The 22,370-nt window shown below is 41.1% G+C and overlaps 1 protein-coding gene across 1 annotated transcript; it reads right to left on the bottom strand.

The window, feature by feature from the left end:
- Positions 1-1,956: 1,956 nt before the first annotated feature.
- On the bottom strand, positions 1,957-7,112 carry LOC146565504 (transgelin-like). The gene is made up of 5 exons (XM_085288644.1): positions 6,937-7,112; positions 3,813-3,999; positions 3,547-3,718; positions 3,314-3,416; positions 1,957-3,211 (listed from the first exon to the last, which is right to left on the bottom strand). The coding sequence occupies exons 2-5, from the start codon at positions 3,990-3,992 to the stop codon at positions 3,061-3,063; spliced, it is 606 nt and encodes a 201-aa protein (XP_085144770.1). The 5' UTR covers positions 3,993-3,999; positions 6,937-7,112; the 3' UTR covers positions 1,957-3,060.
- Between the last annotated feature and the right edge of the window lie 15,258 nt (positions 7,113-22,370).

Below are 22,370 nucleotides of genomic sequence, written 5' to 3'. Positions count from 1 at the left end.
AAAAGGGAAAGTGTGTTTTTCCTGTTTTGGGTTTAGTTACACAAATCAAGTTACACCCAGTTTAAATAACTTGTTCTGGTCCCACCACCACAGAGCTTCTGCACACGTTATTCACACAGTTTAAATTTGTGAAACCTCAAGGCACCGTGTTTACCACAACTTTCTAAAACAGTTGGAAAAATAAATCACTAACTAATCATTAGTTATGTAAAAGAGAAGATAAGGTAGCAAAAGCAAGGAGTAAAAGTGTATCCATACATGTGCATGGCACTTTTTTAAGTAAACCTTGCCAGTACTGTGTTGAAAACCCCTTTTACCTTCTGAACTGCCTCAATTCTTCATGGCACAGATTCAACAAGGTTCTCACCCTACCACTGAAATGTCCCAGCAGAAATCAAGACTCATCAGACCAGCAACTTTTTCCACTTTTTCCATCTGATTGGCTAATGAGAGATAGTTACGTAAATGAGCAGCTGAGCAGGTGTACCTGGAAAAGATGCCGGGGAGTGTGGATATTCAGTCAATAAAGGAGCTTAGCAGAGATGAAAAATCACAACAAAAGTTGCCTCAAGGCGCTTTATATTGTACAGTAGATACAGAGAAAAGCCCAACAATCACATGACCCCCTATGAACAAGCACTTTGGCGACAGTGGGAAGGAAAAACGCCCTTTTAACAGGAAGAAACCTCCAGCAGAACCAGGCTCAGGGAGGGGCGGGGCCATCTGCTGCGACCGGTTGGGGTGAGAGAAGGAAAACAGGAGAGGCCTATTAACACACAGTGAGTGAGAAATATACAGTAGATTATCTGTCATGTGTTGCAATGACCAAAAAAGAAAAAACTTGCTTGTTATATCAGTGGATGTGCAAATAAACTTGGATACATGTTGTGAGACTCAAGAGTTCATTGGTGCTGATTTGGCACTAACACTCCACGCGTGTCTGCTAGTGTTGAAATAAATATTAGTTTTGAAATCATAAACACATCTTGACTCTTATAACAGTCTGGGCTTTGGCAGAGATAACAGCTGCTGTCACGCTGACGCTAATGGGCCACAGCTTATCAACAGCAGAGTGGGCTCTATTAGTAGTATTAAGTTGCTTGCTATCTTCAAAGTCATCAATTTTCTCAGACTAATGCTTTTATTGTGAAAATAAGTCACTATAAAAACACAAGTACATGTTGCGCTTTGATGGATAACCTACAGTGTTGTTGTCTTTGCTCCACACTGGTTCCACCTCCATTTACATTATACTAATTTACCCCCTTTGTGTCAGCACCTACGCAGTTTCCTGCTAAGAAGGAAGAGGAAAAGGAAGTCTCTTTTTAACCCTCCTCCTGCAATGATTCGTCCTTTTTTGGAAATGCTCTCTACTATCTGAAATCCTCCTCTGTCATGACCTGTACTCCTTCTGACCCAAGCCACCTTAATCTCCAGACTCCATCTGGATATTTATTTTTTATTTTTTAAAGCTGCGCTTTTTCCTCTTTTTTCATCAAAGCATCTTCTTTTACTGTTTTCTCTCTACTGCTGCTCTTTTCCATCTCTGGCTGTTTCTGAGTCATTTCATTCTGAACAGCTTAAGCTGGACCAAAGCAAGAACACAGTATAAACAAAACCCTGGCAGCGATAACGATAGTCTCTCACTGGCTTCTCTTATTCCATCAAAGTAGGCAAAGTCCAACATTATTTATTACTCCCTTACATTATTTTCTTCACCTTTGCCTTTGGCAGCCTTAGCTGACCTCTCTTTAAAGTACAGCTCAGCTTTACGGCACACAAACATACGTGTCGCCCTGACTACCTGCAGAAACTGATGTTTTTATTATCTGTTGCTAGGCACATAGGTTGCAGTTTACCAGCTACCAGTTATCAAGAGTCATGATAGCGACGGTGACATCATTGAGTGTGAACAGGACACACTTCCTTAGGCCATAGATTCATTACAAAAGAGGCTTCTTCAAAAGTTAAATCAAACTTTATTTCAAAGAGGCGGTCCAACATTTTGATTGACTCACGGCATCTAACAATAGATTATGTAATAGAACAGTAAAAACACACACAAGTGTCGTTTATACCTTTTTCAAACCAGGCAGTTTATTTTCTAAAGTTAATTAAACTTGGCTGTATTACTGGATGCGTTTGTTATAACCTACTAACATTACTGTAAACCACAGCAAACTGTACGTGTCTTACCTTTCGTTAAGTTTTTACTTCATTCCAGTACAAATTGAATCAGCTGCAACTTGGTACCTGCTTAAGGTTGTAATCTGTGAAGCTGTAACACTAAGTACCCAGAAAAGCTGCAGTAAGACACAATAAAATATCTGTGTCTTACTGCAGCTGTTGTGGGGAAAATACTCAGAACAATCCTCGGAGGTGTATTTAAGTACATCCTGACGTCCATGAATTGACGGCTATGTCATCAGAAGGACAGAAAGAATAAAGTCAACAAAGACAGTGTACACTAAATAATGAACATTATCATTAAATTAAAGACTTCATGACAGAGTCTTACATCTTTGGTGTCCTTGAATGCGCGTGCTGCTAGAGTTTTGAGAAGAGGCATTGACTGCAATAATGCAGATGTTACAGGAAAGAATAAAGCAAACAGAACATTGAAAGTGGGGGATTTCTGGGGATTTCTTCTCTCACGCAGGTTTCAAGTCCCTGCAAGCAGATTTTCTTTGTTGTAATGAAATGGTCTGAAGCTCCCTGTCTGTGCAAGGTAAGAAATCAAACATGTCTAATATTGTGGTCTCCAGTAATGATTTTAAGGTAATGAGTTTAAACATGCAAAGCAACTGTTTTTGATTCTGTAACAAAAAAAATTATTTACAATGAGTCAAACAAAAGAAACATTGTTAAATGTTTGATTTCTACTGTTAAAGATCTACATGTGCACTTGTTCTCGTTGGTCCCTATTTTGGTCCCGTTAAAATCTGAAAAACAGTCAGGTCACATTTTTCCTCATATCCAAGGTAAGAGTCAAAGTCTCTTCCTCCTTGCTCACTGGCCTTCCAGAGGGCAGAAGGAGGGCGGTTTAAGAACTGCTCCGGTTCAGGGGTTGTTGATGATCTGCCTGGGGCGTCCGTAGCCTGTCATGCCAGCTTGAGATGCTCCTTTATTTGTGCCCATTTGCAGGCCGATGACACTTTGGCCTTCTTTCAGCTGTTCCTCCGAGAAATCTCTCCTGTTCTCCTGGGCTTTTCTGCACACACACAAACAGACGTCAGTCAGTGCTCAAACCTCCTTTGCGTTTCATCTTTCCTCAGAGGCTAGCATATTTACAGGACAAGGAGGAAAAGCTTACTTATGGAACCAGCTGGGGTCTCCTTTGTAATTCCCATCACCCTTTGTGACAGCCACACTTCCCAGAGCCATCAGGGTCCTCTGGACAGCAGCCAGATCTTTGCCTGCAGACATGCAACATCCTCACATCAACAGAGCCCACGGAAATACAAGGAGGAGAACCTGTACTGTATTTTCCCTCTTGAGTCTCAATTGTTACAGTAAAGAAAAGCTCTGGTTGGTTGGTTATCTTACCCTCAAAGAGGTCTACAGTCTGAAAGATGTCAGTTTTGGTGACTCCGTAACTTTCAGCTGCTCTGAGGAACATGGAGATTTGCTCCATCTGCTTGAATGCCATGCCAGAGCTCTTGATGGTCTTGATTGGCTTGTTGGCTCCATACAGGCTGTTGATGAGCTCACACAGCACCTAGACACACACGGAGTCCTCTCAATACACTGCACATAAAGTGAATTACAATGCTTTATAAGGACATTTACACTTCTGCAAAACTAGAACTCACACATCCATCCTTGAGCCAGTTTTGGAAGCCTGTCTTGTTGGGCTGGGGCCGACCGACTCCAGATCCACACTGGGCAACGATCCACTCCACCAGCCTTTCCTCCAGTTCTGGATCGTATTTCTTATCAATCTTACTCTGAACCTCACGGGTCAGACCATAGGAGGGACCTCTGTTTGCCATTGTAATCCTAATGGAAGGGAAAGTCAATGTTAGATAGGCTGGTAGCTCAGCAAACTCCACTCCCTGGCAGCATTCTAATATCTGATAGATTTAATAGTGTTCACATACCGATGCCTGCCCCGCTCACACCCACAGATGCAATCAATCCAGTGAATGTGTTTCCACTGAATGTTCTGTTATTTATGAGGAGCTGTTACTTTGAAACTTTTAGATTGAGGAGACTTTCTAAAAGTGAGCATCTTTTTGTTGGTCGTCACTTTCACACCTCAAGAGGCTCATTTATCATTTGAAGTTAGTGCGCTCTTCATCTGTCTCAAATCTCTGCTATGTATGAAACAAATAAGAATATTTGCCATACTGTCAGGGTTAGATGGATTAGAAAAGAAGCCGATGACAACCTGAAGACAGGAGCGTGAGCAGGGTACTAACCATGCAATGCACACAATAATCTGAGTTTTCCATTATCCAGGCCGCAGCAGTGCAGCTATTTAGCAAATACATTTCTGACAATGGAAATTAAAGTGTTTAATGACTTGAGGAATTCCAACTTTGTTGCACTCTGAAAGTAATTATGGTTGGTTTATCTGACATATTAATGCACAAAGAACTTCCTGTTGGCCTCAGCCAAACCACCCTACTCCCTCCATCCTGTTTGCACATTCAGCTGTCATTTCCTTCCTGACTAAGGTAGCTGTGTATATACAGGAATCTAAACATAACAACATAGTGTTGCTCACTATGGAAACGGTCTGTAAGAAAAAAACAGAAAGAAATACTATCGCAATACACAATTTGCTTTTACAGATCCAAATCGAGTCGCACAACGAATCCACATAACAGATGGGGATGATTATAGCTCGTTCTCCCCTTTTTTCTCCATTTACTGTGCTAATTTACTGTGATAATATCTGCACATTTAACATCTAAGGTAAGCAGGTGCTCTGCAAATATCAGGATCCAGAATCACATCTGACTCGTAAAAAATTGGAGGATCTATTTTTAATTCTGCAGACTTTAATATACACTTAGAATTATATAGATAGATGTTGCTCCAGGACATACAGGCACACCTTTAGCCAAACAGAGGATTAGTGTTACGCAATATGTGTAGAAAGTTTGACAGTTTATCATTGTGTCCACAGCTCCACGCTGGAGCTGCTATAGACACACACACACATTGTTCTCTGTTCATTGTCTGAGGTTGCAGTGGTTATGTGGTCATGCGGAGGATAAGTGTCTTCCTGTCTCCAGAGTTATTCCAAAAGTTGTTTGTTAACAGCAGCAAGAGCGAGGAAAATACTCAGCCATCCAAACTCCTAAGTAGCCTGTTTCTCAATCAGACGACTTCCATCTGTGTGGTGTCCGGACATGCCCGTTACATCAAGCAGCTGCAAACATCAGGACCTGAATGTCTTGCAAGGAATGACGAAATCAGAGAAGGCGCTCTTTCAGATTAACCCCATGTTGAGCGTGAAATCTGATGTATGAGTGGCCAATGTCGCTGTAACTCGCAGCAGCATTTCCAGGGATGATTGTCCACCTAATTGTAAAACTGCAACTAGAAGTGTGTGCGCAGGTGTTTATGGAAGCGTGACTTAGAAGCTCACATAGAGCTGTGCACTTAAAAACATAACTGGGAGTGGTCAAGTGGGAACATCTTGTAATCATAAAGTCACATCTACTCCCTCCCATCTCACAATCTCACCCCACAGTGGGCTACTACCACAAAATGATTTGAAGCTTAAACAGCCACTCAGCTGAAATTGTACGTAACACCTCTAAATGACCAAATCATACTTACAACTTGTGTAAGATGAATAACTGAACACTTCCTGATCATTATCATACCTAATTAGTGCATGTCTTATAGTGTGTGTGTGTGTGTTTTTCTAATCAGAGAGGAGAACACTGCAGATTAATCATTTAAACTGCATGATCATAGAATCCACTAAATCTAGTATTTGAAGCCTTCATTCTCCCAGACGTCTTACTGTACACCATCGTTTTATTAATCCTCTGCTTCAGTTTGACACAGTGGGACTTTTTAATGCCTGTTTTGTGTAGTTTAAACTAGAAACCGTTAGAAATCTGAGTAAGACACCGTTAAGTTACTCAGATGTCGCTCCATATGTGACCGAGTTACTCATCATCAGTCATTTGTCTCACTCCACCCTCCAAACTGTTAAACAATCATATTCTAGTAACTTGCAGACATCTGTTACAAGAGGCTTGCACAGCTTTCATAAAATTGCACCATCAGCTCATGTTGAAATCCTTACTATGTGAACACGGTGGATCCAGACCGAGATTATTTCTTCATGCTCTTGCCTTCCTTCATCTTGCACAGTCCCCACTGTTGTATTTCCACCTCATGACAAAAGATAGCAGTCACCACCTAACGTCAGTTTCTCAAACTATAAAACTTTATCAAGGCCCATAAATCTAACAAAAAATGTGGCAGCAGCAAGCTGCCAGTTGCCACTTTCTGAACCAACAACCTGGTGTTCAAAACATACCCTGAAGAGGAAAATTATATACTATTAGGCAGTAGCGATGAGAGGTTTGTCAGAGGCTGAACCTGTTAACATTTCCTGGAATTGTTAGGTCTCACATGCCGTGAGCACGAGGTGCGTGTTCAGAGGAGAAGCCAGACAAAACAAAATGGGATTTTATAACAGAAGAATGCACAGGCTCACGCAGAATCCACATAGGAATGGCTAAATATTAACTCAGTGTATTGCCTCGGCCTGTGTATGACCAAACGCAAGCAAGGGGGAAGGAGACAGAGAGCAAGGGTGGAGAGCATGAGAAGCAGTATCATATTTTTCATATTTTCTGCACCAGAATCAGCCACAAGATCCATAAAGAAGCAGAAAAATGTCTGCTGATGAGAATAAAAAAAAGCAAAAAAACTGAGAGGAAAATAAGAGGAGCCTTTACTTACTTTGTGTAGTAGCTTTCTGGTGAATGCAGGTGGGGTTGGTCTGGCGCTGCTGTGTGTCTGCTCTTCTTCTTCCTCTACAACACAGTGCAGAGTGCACAGTACAGAAGTGGCAGGATCAAGCGAAGCAAACACCCCTGAAGTGTTACACTTCAGTAGAAAGAGGGAGCAAGAGAGAGCTACGCCTTTCAGGTCCTCTTATTTCACTCTTATGACCCGCCCCTACGCTCTTTCTCCTTTTCCCCCCTCAAATTGTAATTCCTTATTTAGGAGACGGGCGGGAAGGGAAAAACAAGACATGTGACTTCAGAGTTTGGTGTGGTCACTGAAAAGAATTCTCTGAATTTCACCCTTTACCACTGAAGAACAAGATGGGATTAGGAGGACAGAAGGGAGGCAGGGATGATCAAATCCTCGAGTGGAGCCTGACAGAGCATGGGAAAGGCAGTTCCAGTAATTAGAGAGCAGGGGAGCGCACATACGAGAGTTTTTAGTGCCTTAAATCAAACTGCTGCTCACTGTGGTCTTTCAAATCAGGCCGAAACTGAAAGAGACAGCAAGCAGATGTCAAATGTAAATCCCCCTTCCTCTCTGTCAGGGTTTTATTTCAGTCACAGTGTCTTTTCTTATAGCTGAAACTTGTTCTTGGCTTTGCACACACTTTCAACAGATACAACGCACAGTTTATAGAGGGGGACACTCCCTCTGAGGCATCTCAGCCTTGTCAGCCACTGTCCATAGAAGCAAGTCAGGACCTGCAGAGTTCTCATGAAATGACTGTTTGAAGCTATCACTGTCTGAAGTCATCAATTAAACCCGCTCATCATGAGTGTAGGTGTTAAAAAATGCTGGGAAGTTTTAATATAAGTGAAGGTTTGTGTCAGACAGACGTCTGATAGAACTTGAAAGGTTTGGTTGTAGTTGAACGTTTCCTCTTTTCTGCACATAAACTGTATCTGCACACACTTTCAGTAGCAGTCAGCTGTACTTCCACCGTCATAAATGTATTTTTTTTATTTGACTTTGGGTTATTTTCTTTGAACTAAACAAGTAGCACACACGAGAAAACAGAACAAAATGAGGGGTTTTTTTCTTCCCTTCCTCTTCTACATGAACCCAAAGCAAAGTTCATGTTCATGCAGATGACAGAAATCTGCGTGGGAAGATTATCCAGCAAACCTGTAAATATCAGATATACACAAACATAAGAAATTCCACACGCTGGTGAGCTCGGAACAAAAGTCAAACACACTCAGCCTTTCTCATCTTTCGGCAAAGCGGTTAAAGGCTTATCCTCCCTGGTTTTTCATCCTTCAGCCGAGAGCTGTGACGTAATCACCTGCCTTGAATTTGATGGTTCCCAGTGTCAGATCTACAGACCTTTTCTTGATTTTAAACTTTCCATCTACAAAATCCTGTTTCAATAAGAAGTGGGAGCTTTGGTTTGGTTTTTTACATCTCTATAGGCTGTTCCTGCGCAACAGCAGCATCTGGTGGCTCAGGGTGGCAGATATCAGGTGACATCATTTCACTGCTTCTCCCACTGCAGGGGTGCAAACAAGTGCAATTGCAAGTTAAAATATGTTCAAATGAGAACTAAAATGCCCTCCGTGTTTAACCTTGTGCTGAGAACACATTTGAATGTGTTTTATTTCAGGTTGGTGGACATGCCGCTGGGTGTTAATGATCATGCTGGGAGATGCTAAGCTGCTAATTGAAAAAGAGCTGACCCATGGAGAAATACCCGTGAGATCATCAGGGTTTGTAAAATCAAGCAAAGGAAAAGAAACAGATGGAGACCATAAACCTAATGCCAGGAGATGAATTATTTAAATGCAGACCTATTTTAGACTGATGAACTTTAGAGTGCTATAACACTCTTTATAGGTACACCTGGCTGTCCTTGGTCAGAAAAGTAGGTACAGCTGCAAGTTCTAACAAGCCAGGTTTGTTGGTTGGTTCGTGCACACTTAAATATATAAAAAATTGTTGGGTGGATTGTCCTGAAATTGGTTACTTTGCACAATTATGACCCCCTTCAAGATATATTGTAATAACCTTTCATCGAGCAGATCACATCTTTAAGCTTTTGTTTCCCGCAGCATTCCTATCATACTCAGCCACACTTAGTGCTGACGTGCAAAATTCAAAATAATCTGCTAAACTAAAATGCCTACTTTCACCATTGTGAGCACTACTGTGTGGTTTGCATAGCCTCTTTTTTTATTCTTTCTTTGTTTATTTAAAAATAATGACTGAATAAATAGAGTGCATCTATAAAATCAGGGTCTTATCTCTTGCTGTGTTTTGAAGCCAGTGTTTTGTGCGGTAGAGATGAAAAGCGAAATGGAATTTAATATTTGGAAGCAGTCCAAGGATGTAATGCTTTTATTTTCAACCTTTGGTAATGTATTAGCTGCACTCATTGTACTGGACCTTCACTTTGTTTGCATATTTCTATAATGGCTCTTGTGGCTGAATGCCAGCTTGAGATTGAATGCTAACATGGCTGTGTACTGCAGAGCCTCAGATGTTGTTGATCAGGTGAACTACTTACTGGGTTGAAAGGGAAAGGGAAATTATGATTGTCTCATCTCTTTTTTAATTCATGCACAATTTGTTATGCTGTGTTAATGTTGAAGGGCAGAGAATGGAAAAGCCTCCATCAAGATAATCGATAAGAAAAGGACCTTTCACACCATCTGAAGTTTTCTTTGTGCAATGTTATATTAATAAACTGAAAAAACCCTTCAACATGAAGTGATTCTCCCTTTACGCCCATATAACCACACATCAGCAGCAGCAGGTTTGCACTGCAGGAGGTGTCATGATGTTGATATCTGTGGACTAATAAAGAAATCTACATGTTCAGACCACAGGTGGTTTCAGTGCCTGACCTTCGAGGGTAAAGTACACAACAGGAAGCATGCAGTCTATTTAAATTCTATCAGTGAGTTTACCCAAAGTTTACCCCCCCCCCCCCCCCCCCCAAAAAAAAAGGAAAGAAATTTGTCATTTCACAGATAAGATGTACAGTGACAACTCTATTGTACAGAGAAGCACTGGCTTTACTACTTGCTAACAGTTAAGAGATTTAAACTGCAGCTGTAGTATGCACTACAGTCCTCTTGGGGGCGTTGTATGATCTAAAACATTAAACATAACATTTAGTCTGCTGACACTCTGCTCTAAACTGCGACCCCTAAATGTCCATATAAATCTCCTGTTCTCCACATCGTCCCTGTAATAATGCTATGAGGCAGGAAGCAGTTGTGCAGAAAATGAAGGTCTGCCCTGCAATAGACGTGGTCAAGATGGAGATGGTGCGTGTTAGTCAGTCCCGGCTGTAATTGCTCTGTTACATTTCACATCAGATTTTGATGCACAGATGCACATGCAGGGGGAAAATTTGCAGCTTTGTTACACAGAATTGGATTCCAATTGCATTCTGCTGGTTGATTGCAAAATGATGTCAGATATAATTGACCTCTGCTTATTGACCCAGGGGACAGAGGTGCACAGGTGGGGGATGTTTGAAATTGTGAGCCAATCGTGAGCCACCCTGTGTGTGAGGACAATGTCTTTGTGATGTACACTTATCCTGTTTGGCAGTTGCAGCTGACATCATGAAGCAGCATGTTCATTTTTGGCTGTGCACTTCTAAATCATGTCATCACACATGCACACACAGTATGCAAAAAATCAAACAACAAAAAAATCTCCAAGAACAACGACATCAGCAGCTCTACACTCACTGGTCTTTTTATTAATTCGACTGCTCATTAGCAGTTGAGCAGTTGAATTATCTGCTCAACTATCTAATCAGCCAGTCACATGGCAGCTTGTGGGCATAGAGACGACTTGCTGATGTTCAAGCTGAGCATCAGAGGTGATTTAAGTGACTTTGAAGGTGGCATGTTGTTTATGCCAGATTAGTCCAAAATAAGAAAATATCTAGCGAGCAGCACTTCTCTGAGAAAAAATGCCTTGTTAACATCAGAGGTCAGAGGAGAAAAGCCAGGCTGCTTTAAGTTGATATGAAGGCAACAGTGAGTCAAATAAGGCCTTGTTAGAACAAAGTTTTGCAGAAGAGAGTCTCTGAATGCAGAACACTGTGATTGTAGAAACAGAAGGCCAAGAACTAAGAACAGGAAATTGAGGCTAAAATTTGCACGAACTCACCAAAATTTGACAACAAAAGACTGAAAAACGTTGCATGGGCTTATGAGCCATGATTTCTGCTCTGACATTCAGAGGGTAGGGTCACAATTTGATGTAAACAACATGAAAGCATGAATTCCTCCTGTCCAGGCTGCTGGTGGCAGTGTTGCAATACTATCATGTCAATACGAATCAAAATCTGAGAAATTTTGCCAGCACCTTGTTAAATTTGTGAAATCTATTCCACAAAGAACAAAGGCATCTAAAAGAGGCAAGAATGAACGGGATCCAACAAAGTACTAGCAAAGTTTTATTAATTTAGTATGTGGTAAATATGTATTGTTTATGCATTTCAAGAACAAAAGATGATAGTGTCGTGTCGACTTGTCGTGGTTCTTAGTGGTTAACTTGCCCCTGTGTCTCCTGTGGGTCCTTCATGCCATCTGTTTGTCTTTGTGTGCTTCTCACGTCTCAGTTAAACTCAGATTACTTTCCTTGTGAATCTTTTGCTTTTTATTTCCTGCCTCTATTTGTTACAATGTTATGATTGTTTTACATGCCCTGGTTAATATTCTTTTAATCAGTTAATTAGTTTGTTATGCATTTGTTTCATGTCAGTCTGATTCTTGTCTTTAGCCCCTTTGGTTTTTGACAGTTTTCTGCTTTCGTTTCTTGCATTTGTTTCTTATGACATCTCAGTCTTTGAAATATATGCTTTTGAAATTGTTTAACTATTACTGTGCCAGATTAAAGAGTGTCCTTTGTTCTGTTTTGCTCTACCTGTCTGACACTGTGTCGTGTTTTAGGATCCTTAATCTTTTGTATTGAAAAAATCTCTAACCTCTCATGAGAAAGGACCACGTGAGAAAGAATGCCATACTGATAATGTGATCACACTGGGATTGCCTATCATATTGCCTGGCATAATTTCAATAACTATTAAACTTTAACTAGCTAAAAGCATTTTCTCACTAAATTTATATTTCCAGGTTTCTGCTGCGGGTTGCTTGAAGCCAATCTTAAAGCCATGCATGATCAGCAAAATAAGAGTGGCATCAAATGGGAGATGAATAGCCGCAATTCATGTTAACTATAAATAAAATGTATCATTTTTTGTAGGCACCAGGCCAGTGTTGCCAAAAGGAGAACACATAACACCCGTGCTGTCCATGTTTCCTGAATTTATTGCTACAGTGGCTAATTTGGGTCCCAGTGAAAGATTCAATGACAAATGGCATCTTTGCACATTTGTGGGGAACAGATGTACTGCATGTGTGTCTGCACATGAAACATTCTTCATGCAACATTCGTCATGGTCGGACTCAACAGCCATAACAAATAATGGGAGAGACACAGACTGATCAAAAATGTACCATTTTATTCAGCAAATAAAGAAAAAAACAGTTTAGTGTGTAGCAGCTGGATGGGTGATCAAATGTTAGGTGTGAGTGGGGTTGTGCAGGCGAACCCTAAAATAACCAGGACAAAGCCAACTAAACATAACATGGTGCTGAGTGAATATATATATAGAGAAAAAGCTGAGACAGCCAGATCTTAAATGCAGATCTTAAATATTATCGCAGTATTCAGGCTTTATTTCCTTTTTACAACACCCTAAAGAGGCCATCAAAGCATAAATCTGGAAAATGAAGAAAGCACAACTCTCCCTTGTCATGAACACAGCATGGTCTGTGTAAAAGGGAAAAAAAATGCTTCCACTTATCAAAATTACCAGAAAAGCTGCAGAGTTTCAGCAGATTGCAAGAGTTGTGTTATTGAGGGTACTTTTGAGACGTACCCCAAATCTGTCTTTCTCAAAGATGAGTTAATCCACTAAGATATCAGAACAGTGGTGACTGAAGGCTGAGAAGGCTGAAAATGAAAACCTTTGCAGCTTTAAATATATTAGTCAGACAGTATATATATATATATATATATATATATATATATATATATATATACCAATAAGGCCTCATCAGAACTGAGGGGATTGAACTACCAGAAGGCAACATTGCAGACATAGAGGACAGTTACAAGTACCTGGGGATCCCGCAGGCAAATGGGAACCATGAAGAGGCCGCTAGAAAGGCTGCAACCACCAAGTACCTGCAGAGGGTCAGGCAAGTCCTGAGGAGTCAGCTGAATGGTAAGAACAAGATCCGGGCCATCAACACATACGCCCTGCCCGTGATCAGGTACCCTGCTGGGGTAATAGGCTGGCCAAAGGAGGAGATAGAAGCCACTGACATAAAGACAAGAAAGCTCCTGACCATGCATGGAGGGTTTCACCCCAAGTCCAGCACCCTGAGGCTGTACGCTAAGCGGAAGGAAGGGGGCCGGGGACTGGTGAGTGTCAGCACCACAGTCCAGGATGAGACAACGAACATCCAAGAATACATTGGGAAGATGGCCCCAACTGACCGAGTGCTCAGTGAATACCTCAGGCAGCAGAAACCCAAGAAAGAGGAGGGAGACGAGGAACCATCATGGAAGGACAGGCCCCTGCACGGTATGTACCACCGGCAGATAGAGGAGGTGGCTGATATCCAGAAATCCTACCAGTGGCTGGACAAAGCTGGACTGAAAGACAGCACAGAGGCACTAATCATGGCAGCACAAGAACAAGCTCTGAGTACAAGATCCATAGAGGCTGGGGTCTATCACACCAGGCAAGACCCCAGGTGCAGGCTGTGTAAAGATGCCCCAGAGACAATCCAGCACATAACAGCAGGGTGCAAGATGCTAGCAGGCAAGGCATACATGGAACGCCATAACCAAGTGGCCGGCATAGTGTACAGGAACATCTGTGCCGAGTATAACCTAGAAGTCCCGAGGTCAAAATGGGAGATGCCCCCAAGGGTGGTGGAGAATGACCGAGCTAAGATCCTGTGGGACTTCCAGATACAGACGGACAAAATGGTGGTGGCTAACCAACCGGACATAGTGGTGGTAGACAAACAGAAGAAGACGGCCGTAGTGATCGATGTAGCGGTTCCGAATGACAGCAATATCAGGAAGAAGGAACACGAGAAGCTGGAGAAATACCAAGGGCTCAGAGAAGAGCTCGAGAGGATGTGGAGGGTGAAGGTAATGGTGGTCCCCGTGGTAATCGGAGCACTAGGTGCGGTGACTCCCAAGCTAGGCGAGTGGCTCCAGCAGATCCCGGGAATAACATCGGAGATCTCTGTCCAGAAGAGCGCAGTCCTGGGAACAGCTAAGATACTGCGCAGGACCCTCAAGCTCCCAGGCCTCTGGTAGAGGACCCGAGCTTGAAGGATAAACCGCCCGCAGGGGCATGCTGGGTGTTTTTATATATTGGGCAGTGACATATGACTTAAAAGCAGAAAAGAAAAACAGCAAACTGTTCCCAGTTTTTGTCAGCAGTCTTTCTAAAATGGGATCAGAAAATCCTTTCTGGCTAAAGAACAGGGAAGAAGACAGAGTCTAAGACAGTTTAGGAGAGGGGAGATGATGGGCACGGACTGGATTTGAAGCTCAGCTGCTTTGACAGATATAAACAAACAGGAAAAGGAACATGGAGTGAAAGCAAATGGAATTAATATGGATTCTCTGTGAGCTCCAGGTGAAACAGCCAGAGCAGGTTTTCAGGAGTAAAGACAGAGAAGGGCAAAGATAAAGCTGAGGTCAGAATAAAGATGTGGGGGGGGGGGGGGGGGGGGGGGGAGAAAAAATAAGAATGAGTCAGGTGGAGATGGACCAGATGGAGACAGAGAGAGAGGATGAGGAGAGACACTGTGCCAAGCAGGGATATCTCAAAAGGCGACCGAGTCACTTGCAGAGAGCAGAATAGAGACTGACACAAATTGATGATCCAAGACAGGAGACTAGACAAGGAACAGGCTCCAGAGAAGAATAAGCCAACTCTAATTTCATCTTTATGAATTAGTGAGTGGGCAGTGAGGGAAATATCAAAGGAACACAGGAGAGGCATAATGAAATGATTTCCCATCTTACTGCTGCCTTATCACCACTATAACAGCGGATCAGCTGTGGAGAGTGGGTCACAGAGCAGAAGGGCATTTGATGGGAAGACGCTGATGGATTTCTGTGAAAGGATTGGTATGATTGCACAGAGGAGGAAAAAATACGTCTATTTTCTGAATATATATCCATTTACAGTGGTGGTGAGGTCAATTTAAAGGCTGACATGACCAGAAACATTACTACACTTGATTGGATTCTCCAGGGGTCGCACTGAGAGACTCACACAGAGATCTGTGTGGTCACAAAAGCACAGCAATAATCTGATGATGTGCTTACAGTAAAATCTACAGCCAAGAGGAGGTAAGATACCCACATAAGTCAGATCTGGTTTTGCTGAAATAAACAAAGACAAATAAAGAAGTGACACAGATGGTGCCTCGTGTAGCCACTAAAAAGCCATGTGCCGAGAGGTCTAATGTAACCATTATACTGATAATCAAAAGAATGATGAAGTATATGCGACGAACACCTCACTTTCAAGCTGGACAACACAAAAAGCTAGCCTAATCCGAAACAGATATGAGTACAAGTGAAACTGATGAGTGGTGGCGTGTCTAGAAAGCATAAGAAATACATCATCTGAGTCATAATACTGCAGGGCAGCAGTCTGCAGAGTGAGTGACTGAAGTCAAGGAGCTCAGCTTCTCCCAGTGGATCAGGGTGAAGATGCTGAAAAGTGCGTTAACGTGTGGAATGCACCTCGATCACCGCCGCAAACTGGTCGCACTCAATTTTATTTTTTTATTGCCAGGCAGTGTTGGTTTGTTCATTTTTCATTCAACTGTATTAATATTTATTATGTTCTACTGATGTTTTCCATCTATTCATCCATTCTCTTCTGCTTTTCCTTATCCAGGGGGGATGGAGGCTATTCCAGCTACATAGGGTGAGAGGCGGGGTACACCCTGTTGGGGGTTGTTTTGTTTATTTAACTTAAGCTAAGAAAAATAAGTTACTGTCAGTAGGATAGGTTTAATAAAGTCAGTGTGTAAGCTTCAGCTTCAGCTAATTAAACTTTAATAAATTGTGATTTAAATTGGAAAGTTGGAAGTTAAAGAGGCACAGTTGAATAGTTGTACATGGTCAGAGAATGGACAGTGAATATATTAAAAACATATATATATATATATATATATATATATATATATATGGAAGCAAATGAGCTGCTGTGGTGACTCGAATAAGAAACATCTGATAGGAGATACATTAACAATGTTTACTAAAGATTGTTAAGGTTTAACCATTGTTACTCTGTTTTTAGCCTGTGTATTAAAAACTAATTTCCTTATAGAGTTTAATTGAACTGGTTATTATATTTTAATATTTTATTTGTCCCAGCTGATAAGAAACAACAATAATTACACTCTAATTGGCTCTCGTATTATTTTTCACACTGTGTTATGACATTGCTGCTGGCATCTGAGCTTCTCACAAGGTGTCCTGTGGCATCAGCGTGATGACACATCAGAACAGCAGTAACAAGACAAATTTCACTCCCGGCTCGTTACGTATCCATGCTTCTTATAAAGACGCCTCCCCCGTCCCTCCCTCCGCTTCCTATTTTTACAGACCAGACGGCTTTAAGCGTCAGTGCTTTTAAGGTGCACTGTTAATGCTGTAATTTCACCTAAATTAAACATAATCAAACAGCTAGTCCACACAAAAGTAAACAGTGGGTGAATATTCACTCACATTTGTTATCTTTAATGCTGTATGTTTTTATATTTTTAAGTTGTTGAGGATTTTTGGTACTGTGGATTTTCATGTTGTAATTTTATGGATTTGTTGTCTGGGCCATATTGTTGTACATTGTCTGACTGAGTGTTAATTTTCTTCAGATTCTGCCTTGTTTTGATGCCGTTGCCACTACTCATGTGTATTTATACACTGGTTACAATATTAGCAATTTCACCTTCATCCAAGTGCAAATGCACTGTACAGTATTTCATTGTATTTACATTTTATAATGAGTTTTTTATTTAAGGAATATGTGCATTTATAATATTCAGTAGTTTATAAACAAATGATCAATCAAATTAGTAATTCTCAGTTCATTGTTTTGTTAACAGTTAATTATAAACTAAATATGAAATAACTTTCTAAGTTAACTTAAAGTGCAACCAGTGCTGTTAATTCATGCTTTAATTCACGGGAGACAGTTGGTGAACTCCTTGAGTGTATGTGGCTGTGCTCTACTAAATGGACTGCAGTGCTATAGTATAAATGTGCTGGTACAGTATGTGGGCATTGAGACAGCTTTATTTTACAGCAGTATTAAGAGAACATGAAATACAAAATATTGTAATATTCTTAGCTTCTATTAAGTAGATAGTATCATAAATTAAACACAGATTCTTAGAGGTTCACATGGTAAGTTTAAGTTCTTTACATATCACTTTAATTAGAAATAGCTCAGGTGCCTGACCTGTTATTTATCTTATGCTTGTGTGCTGCTGCTGCAATGCTGCAGAATGAAACACAGCGCAATGTGTTTCTAACTTTTCATCATGAGTCTTAAGTATTGACGTGCTACTGTGTGGCGACTGCAGGAGATGCGGTGCAGTGCTGTTTCTGCCCTTCACTGCTGCAGTCTCTGTGGTGTTTAACATCGTTACTGCCCTCATGTCACCACAGCAACCAGTCTGGTTACATCCTCAGCAAGGCCTTTGTTTAGATATTTATTATGGTCTGTGCATATGCGTGTGCCTGTGAATGTTGGGTGCTTGTTGATGCAGAGGTATATTGGTCACAACGGAGAGTCAATCACAGCTATCCACATGTCAATAAAGACACACTTTGACCTTTAAGTGAATGAATAACCACCAAGTTTCATTACTTTACATCCTATCAGACAATCAGCTTTATTACCACTCCTCTCCTTCCCCCTTGACTCTCTTGTGGTATTTCCCAGGATGTAGCCACATGCCGTCTGCACTGCTTAAGCTTTAATAACACTAAAAGGTTTACTTCCCCCCTCCTTCCCAGCACCACCACCTCTCTTTTCTCTCCCTCAGTAACCATGGTCATTATTGAAATTATCACATCCTATTTAGTACCTTATTGATGACTCACAACAATCCTAGCACACAAAAGCAGGACTATGAGAAAAATCTTAAAATGATATTTTTTTAGCATCAAAATGTGAAATCAGTGAGAGTAAAAGAGAAAAACCACAATGGGAAGTTCTCACTTTGTAATGTGGTAAATTTGCTTCACTCGGGAGTCTTATATTGTGCAAGTGAACAGATTAAATATGTATTATTTATCAACAGAAACCCAGAGAGTGCACTGATGTATCTCTCAAACATGTATCATTTCTCCGTGCTGAATAATGAATGTTAAAGCAGGTTTTGAGTCTATGCAGCTGAAAGCACAACATGATGGATTTACAGCACCTACAGTGGGGCAAAAAAGTATTTAGTCAGCCACCGATTGTGCAAGTTCCCCCACTTAAAATGATGACAGAGGTCAGTAATTTGCACCAGAGGTACACTTCAACTGTGAGAGACAGAATGTGAAAAAAAAATCCATGAATCCACATGGTAGAATTTGTAAAGAATTTATTCGTAAATCAGGGTGGAAAATAAGTATTTGGTCACCTCAAACATGGAAAATCTCTGGCTCTCACAGACCTGTAACGTCTTCTGTAAGACGCTTTTCTGTCCCCCACTCGTTACCTGTATGAATGGCACCTGTTTGAACTCATCATCTGTATAAAAGACACCTGTCCACAGCCTCAAACAGTCAGACTCCAAACTCCGCCATGGCCAAGACCAAAGAGCTTTCGAAGGACACCAGGAAAAGTATTGTAGACCTGCACCAGACTGGGAAGAGTGAATCTACAATAGGGAAGCAGCTTGGTGTGAAAAAATCAACTGTGGGAGCAATCATCAGAAAATGGAAGACATACAAGACCACTGATAATCTCCCTCGATCTGGGGCTCCACGCAAGATCTCATCCCGTGGGGTCAAAATGATGATGAGAACGGTGAGCAAAGATCCCAGAACCACACGGGGGGGACCTGGTGAATGACCTGCAGAGAGCTGGGACCAAAGTAACAAAGGTCACCATCAGTAACACACTACAACGGCAGGGAATCAAATCCCGCAGTGCCAGACGTGTTCCGCTGCTGAAGCCAGTGCATGTCCAGGCCCGTCTGAAGTTTGCCAGAGAGCACATGGATGATACAGCAGAGGATTGGGAGAATGTCATGTGGTCAGATGAAACCAAAGTAGAACTTTTTGGTATAAACTCAACTCGTCGTGTTTGGAGGAAGAAGAATACTGAGTTGCATCCCAAGAACACCATACCTACTGTGAAGCATGGGGGTGGAAACATCATGCTATGGGGCTGTTTTTCTGCCAAGGGGACAGGACGACTGATCCGTGTTAAGGACAGAATGAATGGGGCCATGTATCGTGAGATTTTGAGCCAAAACCTCCTTCCATCAGTGAGAACTTTGAAGATGAAACGAGGCTGGGTCTTCCAACATGACAATGATCCAAAACACACCGCCCGGGCAACAAAGGAGTGGCTCTGTAAGAAGCATTTGAAAGTCCTGGAGTGGCCTAGCCAGTCTCCAGACCTCAACCCCATAGAAAATCTGTGGCGGGAGTTGAAAGTCCGTGTTGCTCGGCGACAGCCCCAAAACATCACTGCTCTCGAGAAGATCTGCATGGAGGAATGGGCCAAAATACCAGCTACTGTGTGTGCAAACCTGGTAAAGACCTATAGTAAACGTTTGACCTCTGTTATTGCCAACAAAGGTTATGTTACACAGTATTGAGTTGTATTTTTGTTATTGACCAAATACTTATTTTCCACCCTGATTTACGAATAAATTCTTTACAAATCCTACCATGTGGATTCATGGATTTTTTTTTTTTCACATTCTGTCTCTCACAGTTGAAGTGTACCTCTGGTGCAAATTACTGACCTCTGTCATCATTTTAGGTGGGGGAACTTGCACAATCGGTGGCTGACTAAATACTTTTTTGCCCCACTGTATGTAATCCACACAGCATGAAGCTACAGAACATTTAATGTTGTATCGCAATGTCATGTGTGCAGCTAGAAATGGAACTTACTAGCTTACCAAATTAGTTCTTCTAAACCTTTACTTTATTAGTAGTAACTTATTATTGACACAATATCCTATGATCTCTGTCTTTTTGTAGCGAACCACTATTTTGGGTAATTTTATGTGTGGAAGTTTAGTTGAACTATTGATAAAGAAGTTGCTAAATGTGCAGCTGCTGTGACAGTCATGCTAATGTTAGCGTCAGTGTAACGCTGATTATGCTAGCAGATGTAGCCTCATTACGAGGTTACAGGGCTATATGTCAATAAAATCTTTTCATATCTGTGGTTTCAACATATAAATAATGCTAATGATATATATATATGTTTAAAAGTAAAGGCGGGTTTACTTTTAAAGGAAGTCTGAAGGCTGTATCACAGGAATTGATGCTAACAAGATTATTTTTTGGCAGCTTCTTACAATGTATTTGATAAAAGATATTTAAATGGGGTTTTAGTTTTGTGTTTTTATCTAATTTCAAATACATAACAAATAATAATAGCTTTATGTTTTAGACATTTGGTAGCACAACAAGTCATATTATGTTATTTAAGATTTTTATTTCATTCATCCAGCCAGCAGCAGGAACAGCAATGAAGCAGCTCCCTCTGGAAAGTCAGCTTCAACCACCACAGACAGCTACTTATTCTACACGCATGTAAGTTTCTGTTTCGCTTTAACTACACTGCTAATGCAGTTTTTGTTTAGTTTCACTTACAGTACACTTTATGGACAGAAGTATAGGCCCACACCTCCTAACCTTTAAATTCTGGTGTTTTCAGTCCCTTGCTGTGGGTGTATAAAAATCAAGCACCAAGCCGTGCAGTTAGTCTTTACCAACACTTGGGTCATTCTGAAGAACTTGTAATACTGTAATAGGATGCCACCAATGATACTGGCAATGTTTCTGGCGGTTGATTTTCTACTTATTTAAACAGAAAAAAGAAATGGACTAGTCAACTAGTCTAAAAGACAGAAAATCCTCATATAAAACCCCTAATTACATTTTCATTAGTCAAATCACATTCTAAATGTCGCTGAACATTTATAAAATAGGAATAACACATTTAACTAACTAGCATTTATGACAACAGCTAGCAAGAAAGGTGATGTTTAAACATTTAGTCACAAGAAATCAAATTTAAACCCTTCTGGATATTTCATGATAAGCTGTAAGTGGTATTATTGCAAAGTGTATAGTAACCATAGTAACTTACCCAAAAAGTGGGAGACCACATATAGTTTGGGGTCGGAGACTGCTGAAGTGTATAGTCCATAAAAGTCGCCAATGCTCTGCTGACTCAGTAACTGCAGAGAAACCTCCTGTGGCATTAACGTAAGCACAAAAATTGTGCACCGGGAGCTTCGTGGCACTGGTTTCCATGACCGAGCAGCTCCTGTAGGTGTAACGTGTAGCCGGTGTTCTGACAAAACATCCTACTTTGTCAAAACATCCTACCGTAGCGTAACTTTATAGTCATGTCTATCAATGCGTGTTACCTCATTAGAATATACTACCTTAGGTGGTTTATGCCTCCATCGTACATATCTATAGGTATGACTTTCTGATAGCCAAATCACACTTATCAAAACGTGCTAACAGCGGAGCGTGGTGTCGACCAACTGCAGGAGGACTAAAATTAATTGACAAGGTTTACGCTGTATGCCAGTTTACAGAAACTTAGAAGTAATAAATCAAGACTTGAAATATGACTTCAATTGAGACTCCAAATTGCAGTATTTTTGAAAAAAACAAAACAAAACGCAACTTAGCTTGAAAAGTTAACAAATTGACAACAGCTTACAGAAAACAAGTATCAACTGTAATAAAGAAGTAAAACATATAATACTAACCATTTTTCACACGCACAAGATCCGGGTAGGATCAAATAATAGGTGTGTACTATTAACACCAAAAACATGGGCGTTTTGAGTTGTGCGCATGCGCAGTAACAACATCTAGGACAACTTGATAGGTAGGGTGTTTTGTCAGAACACTGGCCCCCTACTTTCGTCCATGTATTTTAAATGAAGACTTTTGAAACTCACCATTCTTTACGCTTGAACCTACACTGCACCGCATTAGCAGTAGTAATAGCAATAAACATATGCTGATGTAGTGTTCCAGTGAAATTCCTTTTTGCATGGTGTACCTGCATGACTGTTATCAGCTAACACCACACAACGTAA

This window comes from Mchenga conophoros, linkage group LG10, assembly GCF_057382185.1.
Source record: "Mchenga conophoros isolate Kocher_MC1m ecotype Shallow Benthic linkage group LG10, M_conophoros_male_GT1.1, whole genome shotgun sequence".
In the NCBI taxonomy this organism is placed as follows: Eukaryota; Metazoa; Chordata; class Actinopteri; order Cichliformes; family Cichlidae; genus Mchenga; species Mchenga conophoros.
Note: the sequence above shows the minus strand (reverse complement) of the source record. Positions and strands in the feature narration are given on the sequence as shown.